Genomic DNA, 27,402 nt, shown 5'->3' on the forward strand with positions numbered 1-27,402 from the left:
AGCTCTGCAGATGATGATGAAATTGATGAAGTGTATGATGACACAGAAGAAATTATTCAGATAGTGAAGGGAGACGAAAATTAAATAGTCATGGATGACTGGAATTCGATAGTGGGAGAAGGGAGGGAAGGAAACGTAGTAGGTGAATATGGATTGGGGCTAAGAAATGAAGTCGCCTGGTAGAATTTTGCACAGAGTATAACTTAATCATAGCTAACACTTGGTTCAAGAATCATGAAAGAAGGTTGTATACATGGAAGAAGCCTGGAGATACTAGAAGGTATCAAATAGATTATATAATGGTCAGACAGAGATTTAGAAACCAGGTTTTAAATTGTAAGACATTTCCAGCGGCAGATGCGGACTCTGACTACAATCTATTGGTTATGAACTGTACATTAAAACTGAAGAAACTGCAAAAAGGTGGTAATTTAAGGATATGGGACCTGGATAAACTGACTAAACCAGAGGTTATACAGAGCTTCAGGGAGAGCATAAGGGAACAATTGACAGGAATGGGGGAAAGAAATACAGCAGAAGAAGAATGGATAGCTTTGAGAGATGAAGTAGTGAAGGCAGCAGAGGATCAAGTAGGTAAAAAGACGAGGGCTAGTAGAAATCCTTGGGTAACACAAGAAATATTGAATTTAACTGATGAAAGGAGATAATATAAAAATGCAGTAAATGTACCAGGCAAAAAGCAATACAAATGTCTCAAAAATAAGATTGACAGGAGGTGCAAAATGACTAAGCAGGGACAGCTAGAGGACAAATGTAAGGATTTAGAGCCTTATCTCACTAGGGGTAAGATAGATACTGCCTACAGGAAAATTAAAGAGACCTTTGGAGAGAAGAGAGCCACTTGTATGAATATCAAGAGCTCACATGGAAACCCAGCACTAAGCAAAGAAGGGAAAGCAGAAAGGTGGAAGGAGTGTATAGAGGGTCTATATAAGGGCGATGTACTTGAGGACAATATTACGGAAACAGAAGAGGATGTAGATGAAGATGAAACGGGAAATGTGATACTGCACGAAGAGCTTGACAGAGCACTGAAAGATCTGAGTAGAAACAAGGCCCCGGGAGTAGACAACATTCCATGAGAACTACTGACAGCCTTGGGAGAGCCAGCCCTGACAAAACTCTACCATCTGGTGAGCAAGGTGTACGAGACAGGCGAAATAACCTCAGAATTCAAGAAGAATATAATAATTCCAATCCCAAAGAAAGCAGGTGTTGATAGATGTGAAAATTACCGAACTATCAGTTCAATAAGTCACAGCTGCAAAATACTAACGCAAATTCTTTACAGACGAATGGAAAAACTGGTAGAAGCCGACCTCGGGGAAGATCAGTTTGGATTCCGTAGAAATAATGGAACACGTGAGGCAATACTGCCCCTACGACTTATCTTAGAGGATAGATTAAGGAAAGACAAACCTGCGTTTCTAGAATTTGTAGACTTAGAGAAAGCTTTTGACAATGTTGACTGGAATACTCTCTTTCAAATTCTAAAGGTGGCAGGGGTAAAATACAGGGAGCGAAAGGCTATTTACAATTTGTACAGAAACCAGATGGCAGTTATACGAAGAGTTGAGGGGCATGAAAGGGAAGCAGTGGTTGGGAAGTGAGTGAGACAGGGTTGTAGCCTCTCCCTGATGTTATTCAATCTGTATATTGAGCAAGCAGTAAAGGAAATAAAAACTTTGTGGTTCGCCGATGACATTGTAATTCTGTCAGAGACAGCAAAGGACTTGGAAGAGCAGTTGAACGGAATGGACAGTGTCTTGAAAGGAGGATATAAGATGAACATCAACAAAAGCAAAACGAGGATAATGGAAGGTAGTCGAATTAAGTCAGGTGATGCTGAGGGAATTAGATTAGGAAATGAGACTCTTAAAGTTGTAAAGGAGTTTTGCTATTTGGGGAGCAAAGTAATTGACAATGGTCGAAGTAGAGTGGATATAAAATGTAGACTGGCAATGGCAGGGTAAGTGTTTCTGAAGAAGAGAAATTTGTTAACATCGAGTATAGATTTAAGTGTCAGGAAGTCGTTTCTGAAAGTATTTGTATGGAGTGTGGCCATGTATGGAAGTGAAACATGAACGATAAATAGTTTGGACAAGAAGAAAATAGAAGCTTTCGAAATGTGGTGCTACAGAAGAATGCTGAAGATTAGATGGGTAGATCACATAACTAATGAGGAGGTATTGAATAGAATTGGGGAGAAGAGGAGTTTGTGGCACAACTTGACAAGAAGAAGGGACCAGTTGGTACGGCATATTCTGAGGCATCAATGGATCACAAATTTAGCATTGGAGGGCAGTGTGGAGGGTAAAAATAGTAGAGGGAGACCAAGAGATGAATACACTAAGCAGATTCAGAGGGATGTAGGTTGCAGTAGGTACTGGGAGATAAAGAAGCTTGCACAGGATATAGTAGCATGAAGAGCTGCATCAAACCAGTCTCAGGACTGAAGACCACAACAAACAACAATAACAACACTGTAAGATACATCACAGAAATGTGCCAGTAAAATTTTTAATAATGACATAAATGACTGACCTTCTGGGCTCAAAATTCTTCTTCATGGCTTGTCCTCAATGAGCGGATTTTTAAATGCGAGTCAAACACTCTGCGATTTAAACAGTTCATTGTACATTCTCACACATAGTTCATCTTGCATAAAAGGATGGTTGGTTGATTTGAGAGTGGGGACCGAACAGTGAGGTCATAGGTCCCATGCATAAAAGGACACTTACTTTGAAAGTAATGCTTTTCAAACCACTATTCACAATATTTTCCCACACCCTGTTATAAATATGCTTGTTTCAGCAGTTGCCAGAGAGCGCCAGATAACAGGCGTCACCACGCTTGCGCAGCTACGACGACGTAGGAAGCCCGTATGTCCGCACGTGTAAAACATTAAAAGATCTTACATTATGTCATAAAAGAAGCAACACATCAGAGGATACTCAAAGAGCATTGGAATTTCGTGAAACATACTAAAATGGGTAATTTGGCTTAAAATGCACATTCACATGTCCAGATTCCCAATAAAGTAGACCTCAATCTGATATTAAGCTATTCAGTGTGGTTTTTTGAGATCTGAATTTTCTTGGAGTACCAGTACTTTATTATCTCATGTTTGGTTCTTTATTATGGGTTAATGCCATATGTGCTAGAAGGTAAAAACGTGCACTTGAAGTGCAGCGAACAGTTGAAAGTAGCCAATAGTGTGGAATTAAACACTTCGTTTCAAATAAATTGATTGCCTCAGGGGAAAAGATCAATAAAAGCCAAATTTCTTGAACAAACTGTCAAAAATAACATAATTGTTCTGCAAAGTGATTAATGCTTGATTGTCAGAAAGGTGGAAATAAAATAAGATCTGAAACTAATAACATATTTTAGCATTCCGTAATTATGTGAATGTATTTTAATTCACTTGATAGCTCTTGGCCACAGAAATTCAGTTTGTTTTCATTTGATATGAGAGCTGTGAATGAACAGGAAATGGCAAAATCACTAAACATAAACACTGGTAAACACTCTCCACTCAGACTGCTCTGTGCATCACTCCCCCGCTGCCGCCACCTCGTGCGTTTTAGTGCACATCTTCCTGAAAGGTCTGATGCATTAAACATATATGTTCGAGGTCTTAAGTGTGCCAAAATGCAGTGCCACACCTCTCCACACAGCATTCTTCTATTGGGCGTCGCTGTATTTCGCTCTGTGAAATTCAAACGTGTATATTTTGTAATGGATGCCGTCAAACTATATTCAGGACAATGGAAATTAAAACGCCTGCTTCCAGTTGGCCGGTCTGACATACTGCCTCTCTTTAAAAAAAAAAAACTCACAATTAGTACTGGATGGGATTCTTTGTAATCGGGAGAACAAGGACTCTTCAGAACATTTGCACTCTTTATTGCCTATTGCTGTTTTGTGTGACATAAAATTACATATAGGATACATAAAACGAGTAAAGACAAGAGACAAGCAAGACAGTACACTTTTCTTCAATCCTTAGGTCCTAGTATTTTTTTATCTCTAATCTTGTTACAGCTTTACATGCCGTGCTTTCCTTTCTGCGAAAGAATCTAATACTTCATCAAAATTTGTCAAACATTTTGCAACATGAAAAATTGAAATGTCGTCCAATATTGAAAAAGACTGGTGTGATTTCTCGATCTGATTATGTGTATTTTGCCACTGTCTGCTAGATGAAACAAAATAGGTCTGTCTAATATTGTAGCAATTGTAACACACACAAAATAAACGAGACTGTTTTGGCAAAAATGGCCATTTTTATAGCACGACAGAATAAATTCACAAAGTATCAATATCAAATGCCTATTAGGCCTACTACAAGCAAAAAGCTTTATGTTGGGAAACAGCTTCACATTTCATTCATATGCTCCAGCTTCTCAAGCATGAGATCGAAAAGTAGTACTAAGAAATTTTTGTATAAATTTGGAATCATCATATTCTTCCATAATTTTTGTGATGTCCCCATTCTTCTTCCTGCTTGTTCTAACAAACAATCTTGTCATCACTATTCCTGCCAGTGTCAAAACCTATTCTCTGGTTAAAGTCACTCATCCTGCCAGAATCACAGGTTTCGTTATCCCACATTTGTTGTCCGGTTAGGCATTATTATGTATTCGTACAACGCGTTTTCTGCACTACTCCCAGAATAGAATTTAAGTGCTTGGTAGCCAGAGACTGTACAAATGGCCCTTACTAATGTAGCAATCTGGCCAAACATTTTCTGTCAAAATTTTATTTTCTTGAGTACATCGAGGTAATCTTTCTTACCTGTTATTCCAGTCTGTCATTTATTTCGTCTCTGGTAGTCTGAATCTATGGATTTCGCTAGTAATTATAACAAATCTGATCATTGGCAAACACAGTCAACCACATAAACAAACAGCAATTGGCATTCACCTGTTTGGGTTTATTCTGCTCAGTTCGTGTAGCCCGGCCCCTTTTGTCTGTAGGAAAGTTTATTTCCACATGTGACCATGATTCTCCTGGCAGACACATCATGTACGCTATGCACACATTCAAAATTAAACTTATGATTCACTCAGAAATCAACTTATAATGTGATCAAAAAGGTTCAACAACCAACAGGGATGTGTTTAAAAATCATATGAATAATCGATAGACCGACGTGCACTGGATGCTAGGCGCTTTGTGAAAGAAGGTTTTTTTCCTCGAGAATATGAATTTGGCTTCCCCTCTGAAATTGTTGCCCATGACAGATACCCCGGTTTGTTTCGTCCTTGCCGAAGGCCGACTATACACTTCTGCCCACATTAAACCTCCTACCAACAGCAGTGCTTACATTTTGACAGTTGCCATCCTTTCCATATGAAACCTTCCCTCCCATACAGTCTTGGCACTCAAGGCAAACATAACTGTTCAGATGCAGACTCTTTACAGAAATACACCACCATTGTCACCTCAGCCTTCACTGGAAGTAATTACCCAATCAGCCTAGTTCAAAAGGAGATTTCCCGGGCCATCACGTCCAGTTCAGGTTCTGACTAACCCTCCAAAAAACAACTTTGGAGCACACCACTTGTCACTCAGTATTATCCTGGTCTTGAATGTATTAAACACCTACTTTGACAGGGTCATGACTTTCTAAAATCATGCCCTGAAATGAGATCCATTCTGCCTAAGATTTTGCAATATCCTTGTCAGACTCTAAGCTCCTTCTGCATCCATCTCCATAACCTATGGCTCCTACCCCTATGACTGTCCCTGATTCAAGACCTGCCATATTCACCCTCCTATCACCAACTGTACCACCCCTGTAACTGGCAAAACATACACTATCAAATGGAGAGGCACATGTGAAATGACACATCATATACCAGCTGTTGTGTGAACATTGTTCGGCCTTTTACATCGGCATGACTACCACCAAATTATCAGTTAGAAAGAATGGGCATAGGCAGAGGATATATACTAGCAACACACAATGTCCTGCTGCAGAGCATGCTCTGCAACATGACAGTCATGATCTCAAAGACACCAATTTCTCAGAACTCCGCAGGTTGGAACTGGTGCTACAACATGTCCTTGGTTCTCGCCACCCACCTGGTCTTAATTTACGTTAATTTCTTCTGTCTCAGCATTACTTCATAGTGACTACTCCTTTCTTCACACTGTTTTAGTTTTCTACATCTTTCATTTTCTGTCTTGTCTATTTTTGGCTTTCTGTTACATACAATGCACTTAGCTTTTCACTCTTATTAACTTGTACACAATATTTTAGTAGTAATCTCCATCTTGCATGTTACCGTGTCTTCCAGCTTTCAGCTCTCAGGTTTTCAAATCTCGTCCAGTGTAGTCCTCAACACTTAGTCTTTCTTTCTCATCCTGTCTGATAAGTCACCCCAGACCCAGGGTTCTGGGCGACTTTTCTGAATCTTAACTGTACCCCTTTTTCTAAACCTCTCTAGTCCTTTTCCTTCACCACTCTTCCTTCCACTTCAACTGTTTTGCCAGAAGAAGGAGCCACTGGCTTCGAAAGCTTGCATAAGTTGAACCTTTCTTTTTTTTTTTGTGTGTGTGTGTGTGTGTGTGTGTGTGTGTTTGTGTGTGTGTTATCCTGCCACAGCTTGGTGAGCAGATTTTTTCATCTATCTGATTTCATTATATTGTCAAAAATTAATTATTTTTGTTGAACATATTTATAGTTACACACATGCACACACATAATGTCTCCATCTTTTTTTATGTTTTTATGAGAGGAATTCCACACTGCTTACAGATTTTCACAAAATGATATTTATTTCTCTACAATGATGAATGGTCATTATATTGTATTTTTTGCTTGACCACAGTAATACTCAAAGAAACAGTGCACTGTTTCATGTGAGTACAAATCATTTTGCCTCAGTACCACGTTTTAATGACGCTGTGTGGTGTCACCGCCGGACACCACACTTGCTAGGTGGTAGCCTTTTAAATCGGCCGCGGTCCGCTAGTATATGACGGACCCGCGTGTCGCCACTGTCAGTGATGGCAGACCGAGCGCCGCCACATGGCAGGTCTAGAGAGACGTACTAGCACTCGCCCCAGTTGTACAGCAGACTTTGCTAGCGAAGCTACACTGACAAATACGCTCTCATTTGCCGAGACAATAGTTAGCAAAGCCTTCAGCTACGTCATTTGCTACGACCTATCAAGGTGCCATTTATCCTTTGCTATGTATCTAATGAAGCATGTACAGTAACGAGAGATGTACAACAATAATGGATTAAAGTTAAGTATTCCAGCAACTACGTTCTTTTCTTACTAGACTCAACTACTTTACTGTTCCAGACCTCACGCCAGTCTGCGTGAGCTTAACGCGTGCTTTTCGGCACCCTCGCATAGTGACTTGGCTGTCTTGCCAAGTCACAACACGCTGTATAAGACAAATTACTTCCTTGGAAATAAAGCATTTTCATTAACTACATTTGTTTATTACATTAGTCATTCGATACAAAGAAAGTAACCTACACTATTAACAAAATTTATTGCTATTTATGTTTATGTTGTAACTTATTAATAACTAAATATTTACGGCTCGCTCAATCCTAATTACCTCGCCTGGATTTTGGAAAGTTCCCTGGTCATGTTAGGTGCAGTAGTGAAGCACTGAATAGTGAAGTGTCTGTTAGAGTCCACAAAAGAAGCCTCTTAACAGTTGGCAGTGCTGTTGCCTGTTTTCAACTGAACCACAGATGGTTCCATGTAAAAACAATGGTCTATGGAGTTATGACAACACTGAGGCATTGCCATAAACTTGTTGTTGTTGTGGTCTTCAGTCCTGAGACTGGTTTGATGCAGCTCCCCATGCTACTCTATCCTGTGCAAGCTTCTTCATCTCCCAGTACCTACTGCAATCTACATCCTTCTGAATCTGCTTAGTGTATTCATCTCTTCGTCTCCCTCTACGATTTTTACCCTCCACGTTGCCCTCCAATGCTATATTGGTAATCCCTTGATGCCTCACAACATGTCCTACTAACCGACCCCTTCTGCTAGTGAAGTTGTGTCACAAATTTCTCTTCTCCTCAATCCTATTCAATACCTCCTCATAAGTTATGTGATCTACCAATCTAATTTTCAGCATTCTTCTGTAGCACCATATTTCAAAAGCTTCTATTCTCTTCTTGTCCAAACTATTTATCGCCCACTTTCACTTCCATACATGGCTGAACTCCATACAAATACTTTCAGAAACGACTTCCTGACACTTAAATCTATACTGGATGTTAACAAATTTCTTTTCTTCAGAAACACTTTCCTTGCCATTGCTAGTCTATATTTTATATCCTCTCTACTTCGACCATTGTCAGTTATTTTGCTCCCCAAATAGCAAAACTTCTTTACAACTTTAAGCGTCTCATTTCCTAATCTAATTCCCTCAGCAGTACGCACTGGCAAGAATCTTCCTGTGTGCTGAACCAAGACGAACTCAGCAGCTTTGCCTTATGCAGACAAGTGCAAGATTACAGAAAGTTTAGTATCTGCATGTACTCCACTGCAGAGTGAAAATTTCACTCTGGAAGCAGCCTCAGGCTGTGGCTAAGCCATGACTCCAAAATATAGTTCTTCCAGGAGTGCTAATCTTGCAAGTTTTGCAGAAGAGCTTTTGTGAAGTATGGATAGTAGGAGATGAGGTACAGCTGGAAGTAAAACCTGTGAGGACGGATCACAAGTCGTGCTCGGGTAGCTATCGGTAGAGAACTTCCTCATGAAAGACAAAGTTCCCAAGTTCGAGTCACGGATTGGCACACAGTTTTAATCTGTCAGCAAGTTTCATATACATAACCATCTTACATGATTGGCTGAGGCACACACAAGAAACAGGTTAGTTACTGTAAATAGTTTTCAAATTTCCAAACATATTTCATGAAAATTGTAGTTTTTTTAAAATCTGTATCATGTTTTGGAAACACTTTTTTCTTCACAAAAGTGGTGTGTAGAATGAATATAATACTAGGATCACCAATAACCTGTACGAACACTTCATGTGTAAGGGAGGAGGAGGAGATTAGTGTTTAATACTCCCTTCGACAATGAGGTCATTAGAGACGGAGCACAAGCACAGATTAGGGAAGGAGTGGGAAGGAACCATCAAAGGAACCATCCTGGCATTTTCCTGAGACAATTTAGGGAAATCACAGAAAACCTAATTCAGGATGGCCGGAGGTGGTTTTAAACCGTTGTCCTCCCGAATGCGAGTCCAGTGTGCTAACCACTGCTCCAGCATACTCGGTCACGGGTAAGGAATCACACATGGGTACACATGTATTCAATAACCAACAAGAACATACTAAATGTCATGTATTAGGGCTTGTGAATTTAAATGTTGGTTAACACTAATCTTCACATTAAACAAACTGTACCTTCACTAGTGTAAAGACAGCTGATAGTGCCCTATAAGCATTAGATAAAAACAGCAGCTGACTAGTCTAAGAGGAAGAGCAGTGGTTTTTTGCCAAGCAGCTTCTTTATGAACAAATTTCCCATAATTATCCATGCGAGTAGATAGGCACTAGTTGTAACTGTTTGTTAGTATACTTTACAGAAGTAGCCTGTAATGACTGCTTTTGTCAACTGACATATAGCTTGGCTCACTCCACATCCCTGAAGCCTTTCCTTCGAGGTGTGATTTATGGAACACTACGCTGAATGAATGCATCTTAAAGATAATGTAGTAGATACTGAATTGAAGAAACTTCTGATAGGCAACTCATTCTGCCCCACTGACGATTATCCTCTTAGAAGTTCATGTTTTAGGGTAAAATCACAAGTAATACATTTCTAGCATTCTTTTTCATTGTGGCTTTCTATGTTTCAATGGTCTATGTTTCAATGCCTCCTCTATATGGTGAGCAGAAATCTATTCTTTCAATATCATTGCTAACTTCAAATTGTATTCCAACTGTTTTTCACAATCTTAAATCTTTTCACCACACTGCACTCAACTAAAATACACGTCTCTGATTTCTTTCCATGTGTCATAGAAACATTTTTGCAGGGTCCTCAAAATACAAGTAATGTAATGCAACATAAAATGGAAAGCCATTATTGTAATGCAACAGATGTAGCCTGTAATGACTGCCCTTGCCAACTGATGTATAGCTCAATTCACTCCACAGAATATATAACTCCACAGAATATCTGGCTCACCTCTGAACACTGTGCGAACTTCTGGTGCACTCGATGGTCGTTTCTTTCTTGTCTGTGGTAGGATATCAGCCCTCCAGTCTGCCCACTGAGGGTACTGCTCTTCAAGTGACTGAACAGAGCTAGTCTGAGACCTCCTCCACTGCTCCAATTCTTCCCTTAACTGCAGCGCCATCTGCAAAATGCATCACAATGAAACAATTGTTCGTAGGATACAGAAGTGCACAGGCAATCACTTTTCTTACAGCCATGAATTGTCATGCAAAGCTCTCCCCGTCCCCCACCCCTACAAGAGTTTATGTAATTAAAAACTCACGGTGTATGAGCAACACCTCATTGTTATTACGGTCTCCGGCTTTCAGGAACTGCTGCTTGATCAAGAGGAGTAAAAACAGGCTGTCAAGAGACACAAGACATGTTATCCAAACGGTGGTTGTACATGTAAAATTATCTAAATAGGTTGTAATCTTACTACTCATGTTGGACTCTTATTTCACCCTGCAACTGGCTGTGAAAAATATATTTGTGCTTGGAATTCCTATGCTCAATTAGCATTTATAGAAAATTCAGACAGGATGACATCATTACTTTCCAGCATAGTTAATAGCTTTTGCACAGCTGTCCATTATAAAAAAAAAAAAAAAAATTAATTGATGATATGGAATAGAAAGCTTCTTCGCTTTATTCATGCAAACTCTTTGTGTTTTAAGGTGAGTTGGATTACTCATTCTGGTGAGATAAAACCTGTAGTATGCATTTTAACAATATTATGAAAAGGGAAGTTGCCACTCACCATATAGTGGAGATGCTGAGTCGCAGATAGGCAGAACAAAAAGACCGTCACAAAGTTTTTGGCCAGTAAGGCCTTTGTCAAGAATAGACGGCAAACACACACACACACACACACACACACACACACACACACACACACACACACACAAAGGCAACTGAGACACATGTGACTGAGGCCACACTGCTGCAGTGTGGCCTCAGTTGCCTGAGACTGCAGTCACATGTGTACCAGTTGCTTTTGTGTATGTGTGGGGGGGGGGGTCTATTTTTGATGAAGGACTTACTGGCCGAAAACTTGATTTGTAACAGTCTTTTTATTCTGCCTATCTGCGACTCAGCATCTCCACTATATGGTGAGTGGCAACTTCCCTTTTCATAATATTGTTACATTCCATCCTAGATTTTCCATAGTACATTTTAATATTTACTAAGTGAATGAGAGAATGACATTATTGTTGAAGTAAATCTGTAATAAATGCCACTCCAGGTCGTAACTAAATTTGAGGAGTGGCTGTAACATTAGCAAGCACTCTTTAGTGCATTCTTCATCTGACACCATCTACCAACATTCACATCTGTGACATTAAATTTCCTAATTGCTACACAGTTGTTTGAAGTCTCTACTTCATTAATTTAAAATCAGCATAATATTATCTGCATCAATCAGTTGTGAACCAAAAATTCGTAGATCCTCATACTGTAAAAAATTTGTGTCAGCATCCATTAACAACAACAATCACTACAATTTACTGCCCTTATATTACACTGTCCTCCACCAGAAGGTAGGTTTTAATACCACACTGTTATACTATGCACTGTCCTGTTCCAGGTGGTGCGAACTTGCGTTCCGAGAACTTCGGACTGACTTTCCCAGCGAGTTATGAGGGGGACCTACAGTTAAACCTGGATTCCAAACTGTGGTGCTACTCAGCACATACATAAATCATTTCCAGGTGTGAAAGATGCAGTAACTGACACATCCTCCGCTCAATTCAGATTTGTAGACTTAACTCACAGAGCTACCACCCTTAACTCACAGAGCTACCAACCAAGTCATTTGTACTACAGCTACACTAATAAATGAAACTAATTATTGAACCTCCTTTTGATAATTCCTGTAAAGTTCAGATACTAACAAAACATTGATGAAAAAAGGAACTTCCATTTTAAACTATTTGCAACATAAAAATATTGGCCTCAATTACCAAAAATGTACCTGCAAATATATGATTATTCTGTTGCTTCCAAATAACAAATTTGAGGAAATAGTTCATCTTACAGTTGTATAAATATGATGCTCCAGCTAGGTTGATGTACTTATGGATCTCAATAGCAGAAGCAGAAAACTCAAAGCCCATATAAAAGTAAATAACTAATTAAACAATGAAAACTTCAGACTGGAATTATCTCTCACACACACCTTCTACACGCTCCCCATAATTCACAAACCCAACAATCCTGTACACCCCTTTGTAGCTGGTCACTGTGCCCCACTGAAAGAATTTCGGTCCTCACGGACCAACATCTCCAGCCAACTGCTCGAAATTAAGCCTCCCATGTCACAGATACCAACCACTCCTTTACCTCCTGGATCCCTACTCATCACTGTCAATGCCATTTCCCTATACACCAACATCCCTCATGCCCACAGTCTTGCCACTATTGAACACAACATTTCCCACGATACTTCAGACTCCAAACCCACTACTTCACAACTCATTCACCTTACTAACTACATCCTAACACAAAACTACTTCTCCTTTGAAGGGAAGGTATACAAACAAATCTGCAGTAGCAGTACAGCCATGGACACCTGGATGGCACCTTCCAATGCCAACTTGTTTATGGGTCATCTAGAGATTTTCCTTGCCTCCCAATACACCAAACCCCTAGCCTGGTTCAGGTTCATTAACGATATCTTCATCACCTGGACACAGGGCTAAGACAACCTATCCTCATTCCTTCACAACCTCAACTACTCCTCTCCCATCCACTTCACACAGGCCTCCTCTGGTCAAGTCAAGAAGGATAGGAGAGTGTTTCTGCTAGATAGAGCAGATAAGCAGTTATTAACACCTCACTTAGACAGTGAACTGGCATCACTTAGTTCCAGTAAGATGAATGTAGAGGAGCTATGAGCAAAGTTTAAGCAGATTGTAAATCATGGTCTGGAGAGTTACATGCCTACCAAGTGGATAAAAGATGGGAAAGACGCACCATGGTTTAATAACAAAATTCGGCAGATGCTGAGGAAGCAGAGGCTGTTGCACTCTAGGTTGAAAAGGGTACACACAAATGACAACAAGTGAAGCTTAGTACAGATTCATGCATCTGTGAAAAGATCTATGCGTGAAGCATACAACAACCACTGTCACTCCTTAGAGAAGAGATGGCAGAGAACTTGAGGAAATTCTGTTCATATGTAAAACTGCTAAGTGGGTCTAAGGCTTCTATTCATTCCCTTGTTGACCATCTGGTGTGGCAGCTGAAGATAGCAAAACAAAAGCCAAAGTCTTAAATTTATGAAAAGGATAGTTGCTCCTCACCTTACAGCGGAGATGCTGAGTCGCAGATAAGCACAACAAAAAGACTGCCACAAAATAAGCTTTCAGCCAACAAGGCCTTTGCAACTCAGCATCTCTGCTTATTACATTACATCCTGGATTTTCCATTGTTAGAGGTTTTAAATTTCACAATGAAGAAATCATTCACACAGGAGAACCATACAAACGTATCATCATTTGACCACCAGACAGACTCCTGTATGGCCAACATAGAAATAAGCAAACCTGGCATCGGGAAACAATTGAAACATTTGAAAACAAATAGATCACCAGGTTCATATAGAACCCCAGTTCAATTTTACAAAGAGTACTCTATGGCACTGATCTCTTACCTAACATGCATTTATGATGAATCTCTCGCCCAGCACAAAGTCCCAAGTGACTGGGAAAAAGCACTGGTGACTCCAGTATATAAGAAAGGTAACATAACGGACCTGCAAATTTACAGATCGATATTCCTAACTTCTGTTTACTGCAGAGTTTTTGAACATATTCTCAGTTTGAATGTAACAAACTTTCTTGAGACTGAAAAGATTATGTCCACAAACCAGCACGGTTTTAGAAAGCATTGCTCTTGCGAAACTCAGCTTGCCTTTTTCTCACATGATATACTGTGAACCAAGGATGAAGGGCAACAGGCAGATTCCATATTTCTACATTTCTTGAAAGCATTTGACATGCTGCCCCATTGCAGGCTGTTAACTAAGGTATGAGCATATGGAATAAATCCACAGATATGTGAGTGGCCCAAAGACTTCTTAAATACTAGGACCCAGTATTTTGCCCTCGATGGCAAGTGTTCATCAGAGACACATTAGGAGTGCCTCAGGGAAGTGTGATAGGACCGGTGTTGTTTTCTATATACGTGAATGATTTGGCAGACAGGGCGAGCAACAATCTGTGCTTGTTGGCTGAGGATGCCGTGGTGTATGGTACAGCGTTGAAGTTGAGTGACTGTTGGAAGATGCGAGAGGACTTAGACAAAATTTCTAGTTGGTGTGACAAATGGCACCTAGTCCTAAACATGGAAAAATGTAAATTAATGTGGATGTGTAAGAAGAACTCTGCTTGACACAACAAAGTCATTTAAATATCTGGGCACAATGTTGCAAAGTGATATGAGGTGGAACAAGCATGTGAAAAGTGTAGTAAGGAAGGCAAATGGTCGACTTTGGTTTACTGTGAAAATTTTACAAAAGAATGGTTCACCTGTAAAGGTGACTGCACAAAGGACACTTCTCGAGGACTGCTCCAGTGTTTGGGATCTTTATCATGTTGGACTGAAGGAACATATCGGAGCAATTCAGAGGCGGGATGCTACATTTGTTAATGGTAGGTTCAAACAACGAGTAAATGTTAAGGAGATGCTTCGGGAACTCAACTGGGAATCCCTGGAGGAAAGACGATGTTCTTTTCGAGGCACACTATTGAGAAAATTTAGAGAACTGGTATTTGAAGCTGAGCGTCAAACGGTTCTACTGCCGCCAACATATATTGCGCATAAGGACCACGAAAATAAGATACGAGATATTAGGGTTCATAAGTAGGCGAACAGACAGTTGTTTTTCCCTCGCTCCTTTTGCGAGTGGAACAGGAGGGGAAATGACAAGTAGTAGTACAGGGTACCCTCTGCCACGCACTGTATGATGGCTTGTGGAATATCTATGTAGATGTACACCCAACGGGACACCTTCCTGGAGATTGATCTCCTCCTCTCTGATGGCTTGTGTCCTCTCTGTCCACATTAAACCCACTAACCACCAACAATACCTGCATTTTGACAGCTGTCATCCCTTCCATGCCAAAAAATCCCTTCCATATAGCCTTGCCACCCGAGGACAGTATATCTGACTCTTGCCTAGTATGATGTAGGCCTCACTAAGGCCTTCGCAGACAGGCACTATCCCGCAGACCTAATATGCAAATATATCACCTGTGCCATTTTCTCACACACCCTCAATCCTCTCACCAACCCCAAGAATCATCTAGAAAGGAGCATCCCCTTTGTCACCCAATACCACCATGGATTGGAACAACTCAACCACATCCTTCATCAGGACTTTGATCACCACTCTTCATGTCCTGAAATGAGGGATATCCTGACCAAGAGGCTTCCTACCTCTCCTAAAGTGGTTTTTCACCCACCCAATCTCCACAACATCTCAGTTAATTTCTATCCACTCCCAATCCCTGTGGAAGACCTGGTGCAAGACTGCTCAATCCAACCACCCAACACTTTCTATTCCAGTCCTGTCACAGGCTTATCTTACTCCATCAGAGGCCAGTCTGCCTGCCAAAGCAGACATGTCATATACCAGATCTGCTGCAATAATTGCACATCTTTTTATGTTTATATACTAACAATCATCTTTCCACTAGGATGAATGGCTACTGCCAAGCTGTGGCCAAGAACACACCAGAGCACCCTGTGGCACACATGCAGCTGAACATAAAATGCTTGATTTCAATAGCTGCTTCACAAATTTGGCCATCTGGATCAACACATTCTCCACTCCCAAAATTATCCTGACCTCAACCAATGGTAACCTACTGTCCCCACACCAACCACCCAACAGTTTCTGCCCCTCTGTCCTGTCACCTCTGCCCTATTCAACTCCCCTCACCCTCATCATGTGCCAGCCTCTATCAACAAACCCACGCATGTTTCTCCTTCCCTGCTCCCCTAATTTTCTGCCACCCCCCCCCCCCCCAACCTTGCTGCCCTACAGCCTCCAAACACTGCGTCTAGCAGTCTTGTAATGCCTCCATCCAGTCCCACCATGCTCCACCAGACAGAGCTCTTCTCCCCCCCCCCCCCCCCCCAGCCATATCCTGCTATCCCTCCCCTCCCCCCACTTGCTCCAGATTCAACATGGCAGTTGCATTCAGGTCCGAGTTGCCAGAAATGGCAGTGTGTGTGTGGAGTGTGCTTGCTTATGTGAATGAATATATGTGTGTGTTTGTGTGTGAGTGTGAGTGTGTGTGTGTGTGTGTGTGTTTGTGTGTGAGTGTGAGTGTGTGTGTGTGTGTGTGTGTGTGTGTGTGTGTGTGTGTGTGCGCGTGCGTGCGTGCATGTGTGGGCGCGCGCACACGCGCGCTATTGTTTTCTTTACTGAAGACTGGTCAAAAGCTAACTGTGCAACAATTTTCCCACTGTGCTTGTCTGTAACTCAACGTGTCATGTTTGTGGCGAGCAACACTCTACCCTTTCCCTTTTATTGTTTGCAAGTAATTATTTCTCCATCTCTATTCATGTTGAAATAGTGATAAGAGCAATGACTTTCTCAAGTCAAGCCCTAAATTAGATCCTCTCTTACCAATATCCTTCCCATACAATCTATTGTCACCTTCCGTCACCTCCCAAGCCTCTGTATCCCTGCCCAATCACACAAAACTTCTGTACCATTACCCCCATCATCAGGTTCCTACACTGAAATCGTTCCCCCTTTAAAACCTTCCCATGCAAACACCCACTACTGCTTACTCCAGCTCCAGCACTGGTAAATCAAATACAGCAGAAATGGCAGAGCAACATGTGAAACTAAACATTTTGTTAATCAACTATCGTGTTTAATGCAAAGCTTTTATATAGGAATGACCACCACTAAACCGGCCGAGCAGACAAATGGACACAGAACTTTCTTCCTTAGAGCACCCAGTATCCAGCTCTTGAACACAGTGCCCTAGTCATGATTCGATGGACTTTGGAGTCTGCTGTACCACACAAGTACTAATTTCTCTGAATTCTGTACTCTTGCTCTCCAACATATCCTGGCATCCCACCAACCTCCTGAATTTAGCCTCCAGTAATGTGTCTTCCCATTCTCCCTCCCCCCCCCCCCCTCCCTTTCCTTCCTGCCATAACATACATACATCACTTCATCCCATCATCTCTTGACTGAAACAGGCTTACCAATGTACTATCTTTGACCTACCTGACACCACCTCCTTCATTGCTGTCTCCCTTATACTACAACAGGTTGGCACCTCTCAGCCTCAGGTCAGAATGACTCGCCCCAACTTTCAATTCTTCCACAACTGTTCCTCCCTGAGGAAGGAACTAACAGTTCCGAAAGTTGGGATATTTCTTTCCACTTTTAAATGAGGCTGTTGGCAGGACTAGGAATATCACTTGCTGAGGATAAGTACTAGCTAGCCATTCTGTCTTCTTGTAATGAAACAAAGTTAATGCCACACACCTCACTTTGTAGGTTCTATGACAGTTTGTGAAGCATAAAGACAGGTGTGAAAATAACAGTGAACTGCAGATTGCTTGCTAACCTGGTTCCTCGAAACAGGAACTTCTCTGGGGGTAGCGTCATAATATTTAGACTTGTCATATGCTCGGTGCCTTTCTGCAGTAAAGGGGAGCATTTCAGCAGGCAGGACACTGTAGCTCAGCACGTCATCCCCTGCCTCGTTTGGGGCGTACCGTGAGCTGTCGTACGGGCGTTGATCCCCTGGTGGCAAACATGCTGCCAAATCTTGTGCAGCTGCAGAAGGTATACTGTTTGACGCCTGAAAGCACAGAAGACAAATTTCACATTTCTTAGACAAATTTCACATTCCTTCAACTGTTACTCACAACATGTATAGTCAAATAATTGCAGTATTTTTCACTGAAATTTCTAACAAAATTCCAAACTGAGAAAACATTGTTACTATTATTATTATTATTATTATTATTATTATTATTATTATTAAAGCTCTGTCACAAAGCCATTGAAGTCTGAAAGTATGAAGTAATTAAATGAATGTTGGGTCCCACTGTTCAGACTACAGAAGTGAAATATAAAATGTGGAGGAATAAAATAATGAAGAATAGCTCCATTAATACTAAAAAAAAAATAAGTACAAGTCATTTAATTAATTATTACCACATAATGCAACTGATTTATTTCACTTATTTATTGTGTTATTTATTTGTAATACAGAAATGGAATAAGTATTTTCATTATTTCACAACAAAACGTTATAAACCAGCTTTTTCTCATTTTGTAACTTTTAGTAATGTTGTATAGTTCTTTGGATAAATTTTAAACAATGTCTTAGAAAAATGACTTTGTGACAAAGTTTTATATAAAAAAGCACACATTGCTGTCAGCATTCTTTTGGATGTAGTTTTTCTTTACTGCGTAAAGGTAGGTAGGAAACCCTAAGATCCACTCTGACAGTTTGGGAGTATTTGACACTGACAGTATTTGAAAATCGGGTACATGCTGCTCGAAATTCAATATTAGCCAGAGTGATTGAAAAACGAACGACAGTAAAAACCATATGGTTTCAACTTGCTTGCTAAGAGGCCTGCCTATTTACTACTTTCTGAGATTTGACTGCATACTCTGTGTCACAAACGGGCAGAAATATTGCTTGTGTGAAGTTCACTTGCACAGGAGCAGGCAACTGTGGTTGAGGTCAGCCATATGCTTCTCTCCTTTGCCCTCCACTCTCTTTCCCTATCATCTCATTTTCTTCCTCTGCAATGCATCTTTTTTCCTAGCCCGCATTATTAAATGAAGGAGCAGGATTTAATAGGACAGCTGAAAAGTAATCGCAGTTTCTAGGAGTATTATTTGAGATCCATTTCATTTAATTATCTCTAGTTGTATTTATAATGAGGTTAATGTCTGGTACAAAGTTTATACATACAGAAAAATGCACACACTTGCATAAATTTTCATTACTGATGTTTGCTCTTGATTTATTAATTTTCATAACAGAAAAAAATATCTCACAAACGTATGTCGAGCTAAACACTGACATTATTTTCATGGCTTCACGAAGAAGACAAGGAAACTCTTGCTATGGAAAGTTTTGATAAAATGTTATTAAACGTCTTGCCAAAAGGAATTTGTCTGTCAGACAAGAATTACATTGTAGATCTATTAATTCCATTTGGAAATGGCGAAGAGTATCATCTGGGGAGGTAGCAAATGGTCTTGAAAACAATTTGAAAGCTTCAGAAATTCCCCTTATATGAGACTAATTAGAAAAACATACTCCTGGTAATTCTTTTCATAGACAGATCGCAGAGTGGGTGAATGTATTACTTTCTCTGACAAAAGCTTTCTTTCTTCATGAAAGCTTGCACTTTTTCATGCATGTTACAAATTAATCAATTTTCACTTTGCAAGCTAGTATTCAATGCATTCAGATGTCCTGTAATAACCACTAAAAATGCAAGGGTGACAACCCAATCTGGATCTTCTAATTTGAGTTCAAGCCTCCTTTTTTCTTTTAAAAATCAATTTACTGGCAGTCTTAATCCAAAACAAAATTTCAGTGTGTTGATGTAGCTAAGCCAGTGGTGTGGTATGTCACTCTACGTTTTCACAATTACAATTAAATATTTATGGAACTGTCAATGTTTTAAACCACAGGCTCTCAAATAACTGACTGTCCAAGCAACTATTTGCATGATGCCTCATATTAGAGAGTACCTCTTGGTGCCAAATTCAGTGAAATCTCTACAATGATTCTGCAGTGCACTGGAACTTCTTTCTTAGCAATCCACAAATCCCATCTGGATCCCTTCATTGTAGGTGATCCATCTATTGTCACTGACACTCAATGATCCCAGTGTAAAGCAAAAGAATTGACAGCTCTCTCGACAGCTTTGGGGATGTCCACACTGGTGATAGTGCTCTTTAATATATAGTGTCCAAAATATCTTCAATTATGTCCACATCAGCATCCACACTTTAGACATAATTACCAATTGTGGAGCATCTGAAATGCCTGTGAGGCATCAAGTAATATGGAAAATGGAATGAAGTCCTGCACTTTACTTATTACTTGCCAGTAAACATCACCAGCTGTGGCACTTCAGCGGTGACGTACAGTCCACCACAGAAGGCTGATTTCTTGCAACTGATTTACATTCAGTGGGCACAAAAGATCTGCAACAGCACTGATGCACTCTTTTATGAACTCACAGTCAGCAAACGGTTTTGCAGTTTTTGCTATGTTAGGCACAATCTTACTGTGGTGTATAGAGGACTGCATCACATATGACTCCTGTCTCATCTTGGAGGTTGTTTGTCAATAAAAGAGTCACTGAGCTGTTTACTGCCAAGTCTCCTGCAACCACCACAGCATCTGAGGGGTGCAAGCCACACTAATATGTGGTGTACAGTTCACAGTTCACACTGCTGCAGTTGCAGACACCTATTCGCATTCATACAGTCGCGTGTTTGCACGACACAGCGCATGTAGTCTTTTGTGGACATATCTTGAGGTCGCCCATCTGTCCCTCGAGGGCCAGTTACACTCCACACTCCATCAGTCACCACGAGTCTGTACAGGCAGAAAACAGATGGGGAGTCTTATTTACAAATTAGACACTCTCTAAGATACATAAGTTTGGGGCAGGAAATATTCACAATTCTTTGAAACCTAGGTTAGTAGATGCATATGATGGTGAATGTATCATGATCTTCACAATTTCTTTCCAAGTCATACATTTGAATGACTATTTTAAAAGCACTCCACAAGTTGCTCAATTTGCTTAGCAGTATATATTCCACTGTAGTGTGTTGTCTTTCCACAATCCAAGGAAGTCTCACTGGCCTATTCAGTATGTCTATTTGCAACTAACTGCACCCATCATATCTATTTGTTACCATCGTTAAACAGTAATTTATAAAAAATGTTAAAGCTAAAATTCACTATCCACACACATGCACCAACACAAAGTTATCTCTTGGAAGTTTTGCAGCACGAGCCACTTGTGGCACATCAAACTGCATGGAAAAAAAAGACCCTAATTCTGAGACAACTGGAAAATCCGACAGAACTCATGTTGGTCGCAACTCACTCATTTACTTCACAGATAACGTTTCTATATGACGAAGTAGCAAATTACAAAACATGCAAAAAAAGGGAGTAAATAATTTGACAAGTGTCTGCAACATGCTTAGCATAGGAAAGGTCAAAATTGTCTCAGTGTGTATGGAGAGCCAGGAATCTACTGCAATACGTCTCTGTAAACAATGATCCAGGACTTCTTGTACTCGGTGTTGCTCGGGTATGTATTTGTTCCGATCTTCTTTTAGTCCACCTCCTTCTCCTTCTCTCCCTGTCTATCTCCCACACCCCTCTTTCTGTCCACCTCCTCTACCCCCACTCTCTGTCGATCTCCTTCTTTCTCTCTCTTTGTCCACCTCCTCCAAACCATCACTCTCTGTCCAATTCCTCTCCTTTCCTTTCTCTGTCAATCTCCTCCTCTGCCCTCTCTCTGTCCATCTCCTCCACCTCCTTATCTATGTCCTTCTGCCCCTTTCCCTTCTCTGTCTGTTCATCTCCTCCTCCCCCTTCTCGCTCCACATTATTAGCCCACCTCAACAGAGCCTGGTGGATTTTACAAACACAGTATTTCTTTGCAGGTCATAATAATAAAGAGTGCTAAAGAAGTTTCCATTCAAAAGCTGTACAGTCCAGAATCGGTATGCCAATCGGGCAAATTCACTGTAAGCATTGAGGTAATCTTCCCACTAGTACATCAGGTCGAAGATGTCAATTTCATAAAACACTGTGTCCTGCTGCATGAAGAAATCCGTAACTATTTGCTGCACATCCACATCCAACAGGAATTGTCAACCCTTCAAGGCCTTTTTTGAAGGGGTCAAAGATGTGATACTCAAATGGGGAGATGTGAGGATTGCAAGGCGGGTGCTCGAGTGTCTCCCACTCGAGTTAGCACAGTTTTTGTGTTACAACATTTGTAAAAGGGTACACGTATTATTGTGAAGCAGCACTGAACTTGGCTCACCGTACCACAATGACGGTTTTTGACAGACATGCTCCCCCGTACACATTCTTCATTCTCCAACGGACGTTTACCGGCAACTGTCCTTCGGCAGATGGGAAGAGGATAATTGGATGTCGGGACTGCTCGGATACTTTCGGTAATAATGTCGCCGTAGTTTACGTTTTTGCATTTACTGCACACGTGTTGGAAAGACACGAATGCTCCACCAATCCCTCGCTGGCATGTCAGTGCTTACGTACACGCATAACAGTTACCCTAAGTAGTTTATACACCACAGCAATGCCCTCAGACAGAAACTGCCTGATCACTCCTTATAACATGTCTACCAAATTTGGTTGAAATTGTTCCACAGGTTTAGGGTGAGGTTTCTACCCACAGCTTCGCTCACACACGCACACGTTAAATCTATTTCACATGTATTTAACAGATTTCACACATATTTGCGCATATCTGTTGCGTGTACCTCTACCAAATTTTGCCCTGCAGTTTCATTTTCACGCATCTCAGTGTTTACCATGTCATATCTCCTGAACTGTATTTTATACAATAACGTAATTTTGCTGTTAAATTCAGTGGCGTATGTGAACTCTGTCGGCTAACAGTGTCATGAAAATAGTTAGTAGGAAAGAAACAATACATCAAAACGTCACGCTTTGTGCACCAGTTTTCTTGCACGAACAGCAAACATGTAAATGTAACTTTTTCCTTTCATCATTTTACAGGAGTTGTCAGTGAAAAGAACTTTCATAAATGTTTGATGTTATGTGTAAAGTTTGTTGCAAGTCACTAGGTGATCTGATTCTCAAATTCTGGATGAATAAAGTGTGGGTATTTGTGCACCTGGGCTACAACCTTTTTCACCACCACCCCTTTGACATACAGTAGCAGATGCGTTGATTCAGGGTATAAGTTATATCCATTCCAAATTTCATGCAAATCCATCCAGCCTTTTTGGTGTTTGAAGGTGGAACAAACAGACAACCACCCCCCCCCCCCCCCAACACACACACACAATAAAGTCAAGATACATATTAACAGAAAGAGAAGCAACTCACAGAAACTTAATATGCACACACTACTAGCAATAAACTGCAACTATATAATGTAATTGGGTAGATAAAAAATCTACTCACCAAGGTGTGCACAAAATGCACATAAAAATACATTATATTTATGCAAGCTTTCAGAGCCAGTGGCTCCTTGTTCTGGCAGAATGACTGAAGAGGAAGGAAGAGGGGTGGAGGAAAAGGACTGGAGAGGTTTAGGAAAAGTGGTAGATTTCAGAAACGTCCCCCAGAACTGCGTGTCAGAGGAGACTTACCAGACAGGATAACAAGGACAGACTGATTGCTGGGGTCTGCACCGGATGAGATCTGAAAACCTGAGAGCTTAAAGGTGGAAGACAGGGTAATATGCGAGACAGAGATTACTGCTAAAATGTCACGGTGGCTGGAACAGAGGACACGCTGTAGCGCCGGTTCCGACCTGCGGAGTTCTGAGAAACTGGTGTCTGGAGGAAGAATCTAAATAGTGAAACAAGTACTGAGGTTAGAACTGTCATGTTGTAGAGCATGCTTTGCAACAGGAATTGTGTGTTGCCAGTATGCACCCTCTGCCTATGCCCATTCATCCTAACTGATAATTTGGTGGTAGTCATGCTGACATAAAAGACCGAACAGTGTTGCAATAACAGCTGGTATATGACGTGAGCCATTTCACAGGTTGCTCTCTCTTTGATAGTATATATTTTGCCAGTTACTGCGTTGGTATAGATGGTGGTAGGAGGGTGCACAGGGAAAGTCTTGTAGGGTGGACAGTCACAGGGATAGGAGACATAGGGTAGGGAGATGTGTGCAAGAGGAGCATAGGGTCTGACCAGGATGCTGCAGGGATTGAGAGAGTGACGAAAGGCTATTATAGGAGTGGTGGGCAAAATCTCAGACAGAATGAATCTCATTACAGGGCACGATTTTAGGAAGTCACGGCCTTGTCAACGTAGCCGATTAATATGTTCAAGAACAGAATAGTAATAAGTGACAAATGTTGTGCTCTGAAGTTAGTTTTTGGAGGCATCAGCAGTACCAGGATTGGATGTGATGGCCCAGGAAAACTTCTTTTGAACAAGGTCTGCCTGCTATGAACATTTCCTCAATCAGCATCTACCTGATTCCACATCTATGACATCCTTCCTGTTCACCTTAATCAAATTTATACTTACCACCAATTACTTCACACTTGAGGGGCAGATGTGCAAACAGATTGGAGTATGGCCACGGGAACTGGGACGGCTCCTTCCTGTGCCAATCTTTTTGTGAGTTGCTCGGAAGGGGCTTTCCTGGGATCCGTAAGCCTTGAGCCCCTGGTTTGGTTTAGATACACTGATGACATCGAAATATGGACTCGTCGTAAGGCTGACCTGTTAAAATCCCTGGAATCTCTAAGTACCTTCTCCCAATTAAATTTCAGACGGCCCTATTTCAAATCCCTTGCCACTTTCCTTTATTTTGATCTTGTCCTCACCAAAGGAAGGCTACACACTTCTATCCACATTAAACCTACTACAAAACAACAGTATTTACATCCTGCCAGGTGCTAGCCTTTCTATGTCAATCTTCTCTCCCATACAGCCATGGCATTCGAGGGAAACATATTTGTTTGGACGCACACTATTTACAGCAATTTACCACCATTCTCACCTCAGCCATTACTGAATGTAATTACCTTCACTGGATGTAATTACCCCACCAGCCTAACTCAAAATAAGTTCTCCCAGGTCATCACATCCAATCCTGGTACTACTGATGCCTCCAAAGACCAACCTTGGAGCACATCACAGTATTGCACTGATCTGGAATGTATTAATCAGCTACTGCGACAAGGCCACGACATCCTGAATGATGATGATGATGATGATGTTTGGTTTGTGGGGCGCTCAACTGCGTGGTTATCAGCGCCCGTACAATGTCCCAACCTTTGCTCAGTCCAATTTCGCCACTTTCCTGGATGATGATGAAATGATGAGGACAACACAAACACCCAGTCATCTCGAGGCAGGTGAAAATCCCTGACCCCGCCGGGAATCGAACCCGGGATCCCGGGCTCGGGAAGTGAGAACGCTACCGCGAGACCACGAGCGGCGGACGCGACGACATCCTGAAATGAGATCCATTCTGTCTGAGATTTTGCCCCCAAACAAACAATAGTTTTTCGTCACACTCCCAATCTCCGCAATATCCTTGTCAGACCATACGCTCCTTCTGACCCATCTCCCTGTCTATGGCTCCTATCCCTGTGAATGTCTCCACTGCAAGGCTTGCCCTATGAATCCTCCTACCACCACTTATACCAGCCCTATAACTCGCAAAATATCAAAGGGAGAGCCACTTGTGAAATGATACTTCATACACCAGCTGTTATGTAAACACTGTTCAGTATAACTACCACTTAATTATCAGTTAGGATGAATGGGCATAGGCAGAGGGTGTATACTGCGAACACACACATTGTGTGTTATACTGGCAACACACAATATGTGCCTCCCCGGTATACACCCTCTGCCTATGCTGATCCATCCTAACTGATAATTTGGTGGTAGTCATGCTGATGTAAAAGGCATGCTCTACAACTTGACAGTCATGACCTCGGCGTCTGTTTCACCAAAAGCACCATATGGAGTCTTTCCCCGGATACCAGTTTCTCAGAACTCTGCAGGTTGGAACTGGCGCTACAACGTGTCCTTGGTTCTCGCCACCCATCTGGCCTTAATTTACATTAATTTCTTCCTTCTCAGCATTACTTCAAAGTGACTACTCCTTTCTTCACTCTGTTTTAGTTTTGTACATCTTTCTTTTTCTGTCCTGTATATTTTTGCTGTCCCCCTCCCACCTCTGTTACATACAATGCACTCAAGCTTTCACTCTTATTAACTCATTCACAATATTTTAGCACTAATCTCTGTCTTGCATATTACCCTTTCGCCTTTAAGCTCTCAGGTTTTCAAATCTCATCCGGTGCCGTCTCCAACAATCAGTCTTTCCTTCTCATTCCATTGGGTAAATCTCCCCTGAAACACTGGTCTGGGTGACTTTTCCAAAATCTTCCCCTTTCTCTAAACCTCTGCAGTCATTTTCCTTCACCCCTCTTCCTTCCATTTCAACCCTTCTGCTGGAAGAAGCAGCCACTGGCTTCAAAAGCTTGCATAAGTATGACCTCCTTTTACATGTGTGTTCTGCCACAACTTGGTAAGTAGATTTTTCATCTATCCAGTTACAGTATATTGCCAAAAATTGATTATATTCATTGTTATATTAGTAAACTATCACTGTACAGAAGAGCTTCTGTAAAGTTTGGAAGGTAGGAGACGAGGTACTGGCAGAAGTAAAGCTGTGAGGACGGGGCGTGAGTCGTGCTTGGGTAGCTCAGTTGGTAGAGCACTTGCCCGCGAAAGGCAAAGGTCCCGAGTTCGAGTCTCGGTCCAGCACACAGTTTTAATCTGCCAGGAAGTTTCATATCACAGCACTACTTACTATTATTTGAGCTTACACCAGTAAAAATGTGGTCATAATATGTGGAGAAGTCTGATGCAGTATAATGATGATGACAACAGGTGCCTAGGTCCACTGTTAATAATGCTGTTATGAATGAAAATTCTCAGGAAAACACTAAACTCAGTCATCATTATCATAAGTGCATAAATCAGACAAGGTCCCTTTGTCAAAAGGTCTCTTCTTTAAAAGTCCAAGGATGTTAATCAAATTTTGTTTACACAGTCACTTCCAACAGGCATCAAACAAGTCAGTTATTTAAATAAGGAAAATCATAAAAACAAAGCTGACTATTTAAATAAAAAGCACTGATATAAAAGTCAAACTACCATACAGAAACCAGCTGACTATAATCTGCTTTCACCATCCATATATGGCAGGCAGATGCACATTTCAGAGTAGGGTATCAACTGTTGCTCTGAGAGTGAGGGAAGACATTTGGGATAGTCAATATGGTGCACTGATGTTGGGAATCATTTACAGGATAAAATATGATGGGGAAACTTCAACAGATGGAAAGTACATTCGA

General features: G+C 41.1%; 1 protein-coding gene across 1 annotated transcript in view; it reads right to left on the reverse strand.

Moving 5' to 3' along the window:
* The window catches only part of LOC126106285 (uncharacterized), a 151,113-nt gene that overhangs the window by 71,946 nt on the left and 51,765 nt on the right, over window positions 1-27,402 (reverse strand). Inside the window, exons 4-5 of the mRNA XM_049912506.1 lie at window positions 17,841-18,077; window positions 10,207-10,378 (exon numbers count right to left, since the gene is read on the reverse strand). Of these exons, the coding sequence (XP_049768463.1) occupies window positions 10,207-10,378; window positions 17,841-18,077 (409 nt within the window). The remainder of the gene's footprint in view (window positions 1-10,206; window positions 10,379-17,840; window positions 18,078-27,402) is intronic.

This window comes from Schistocerca cancellata, chromosome 10, assembly GCF_023864275.1.
Source record: "Schistocerca cancellata isolate TAMUIC-IGC-003103 chromosome 10, iqSchCanc2.1, whole genome shotgun sequence".
Lineage (NCBI taxonomy): Eukaryota > Metazoa > Arthropoda > Insecta > Orthoptera > Acrididae > Schistocerca > Schistocerca cancellata.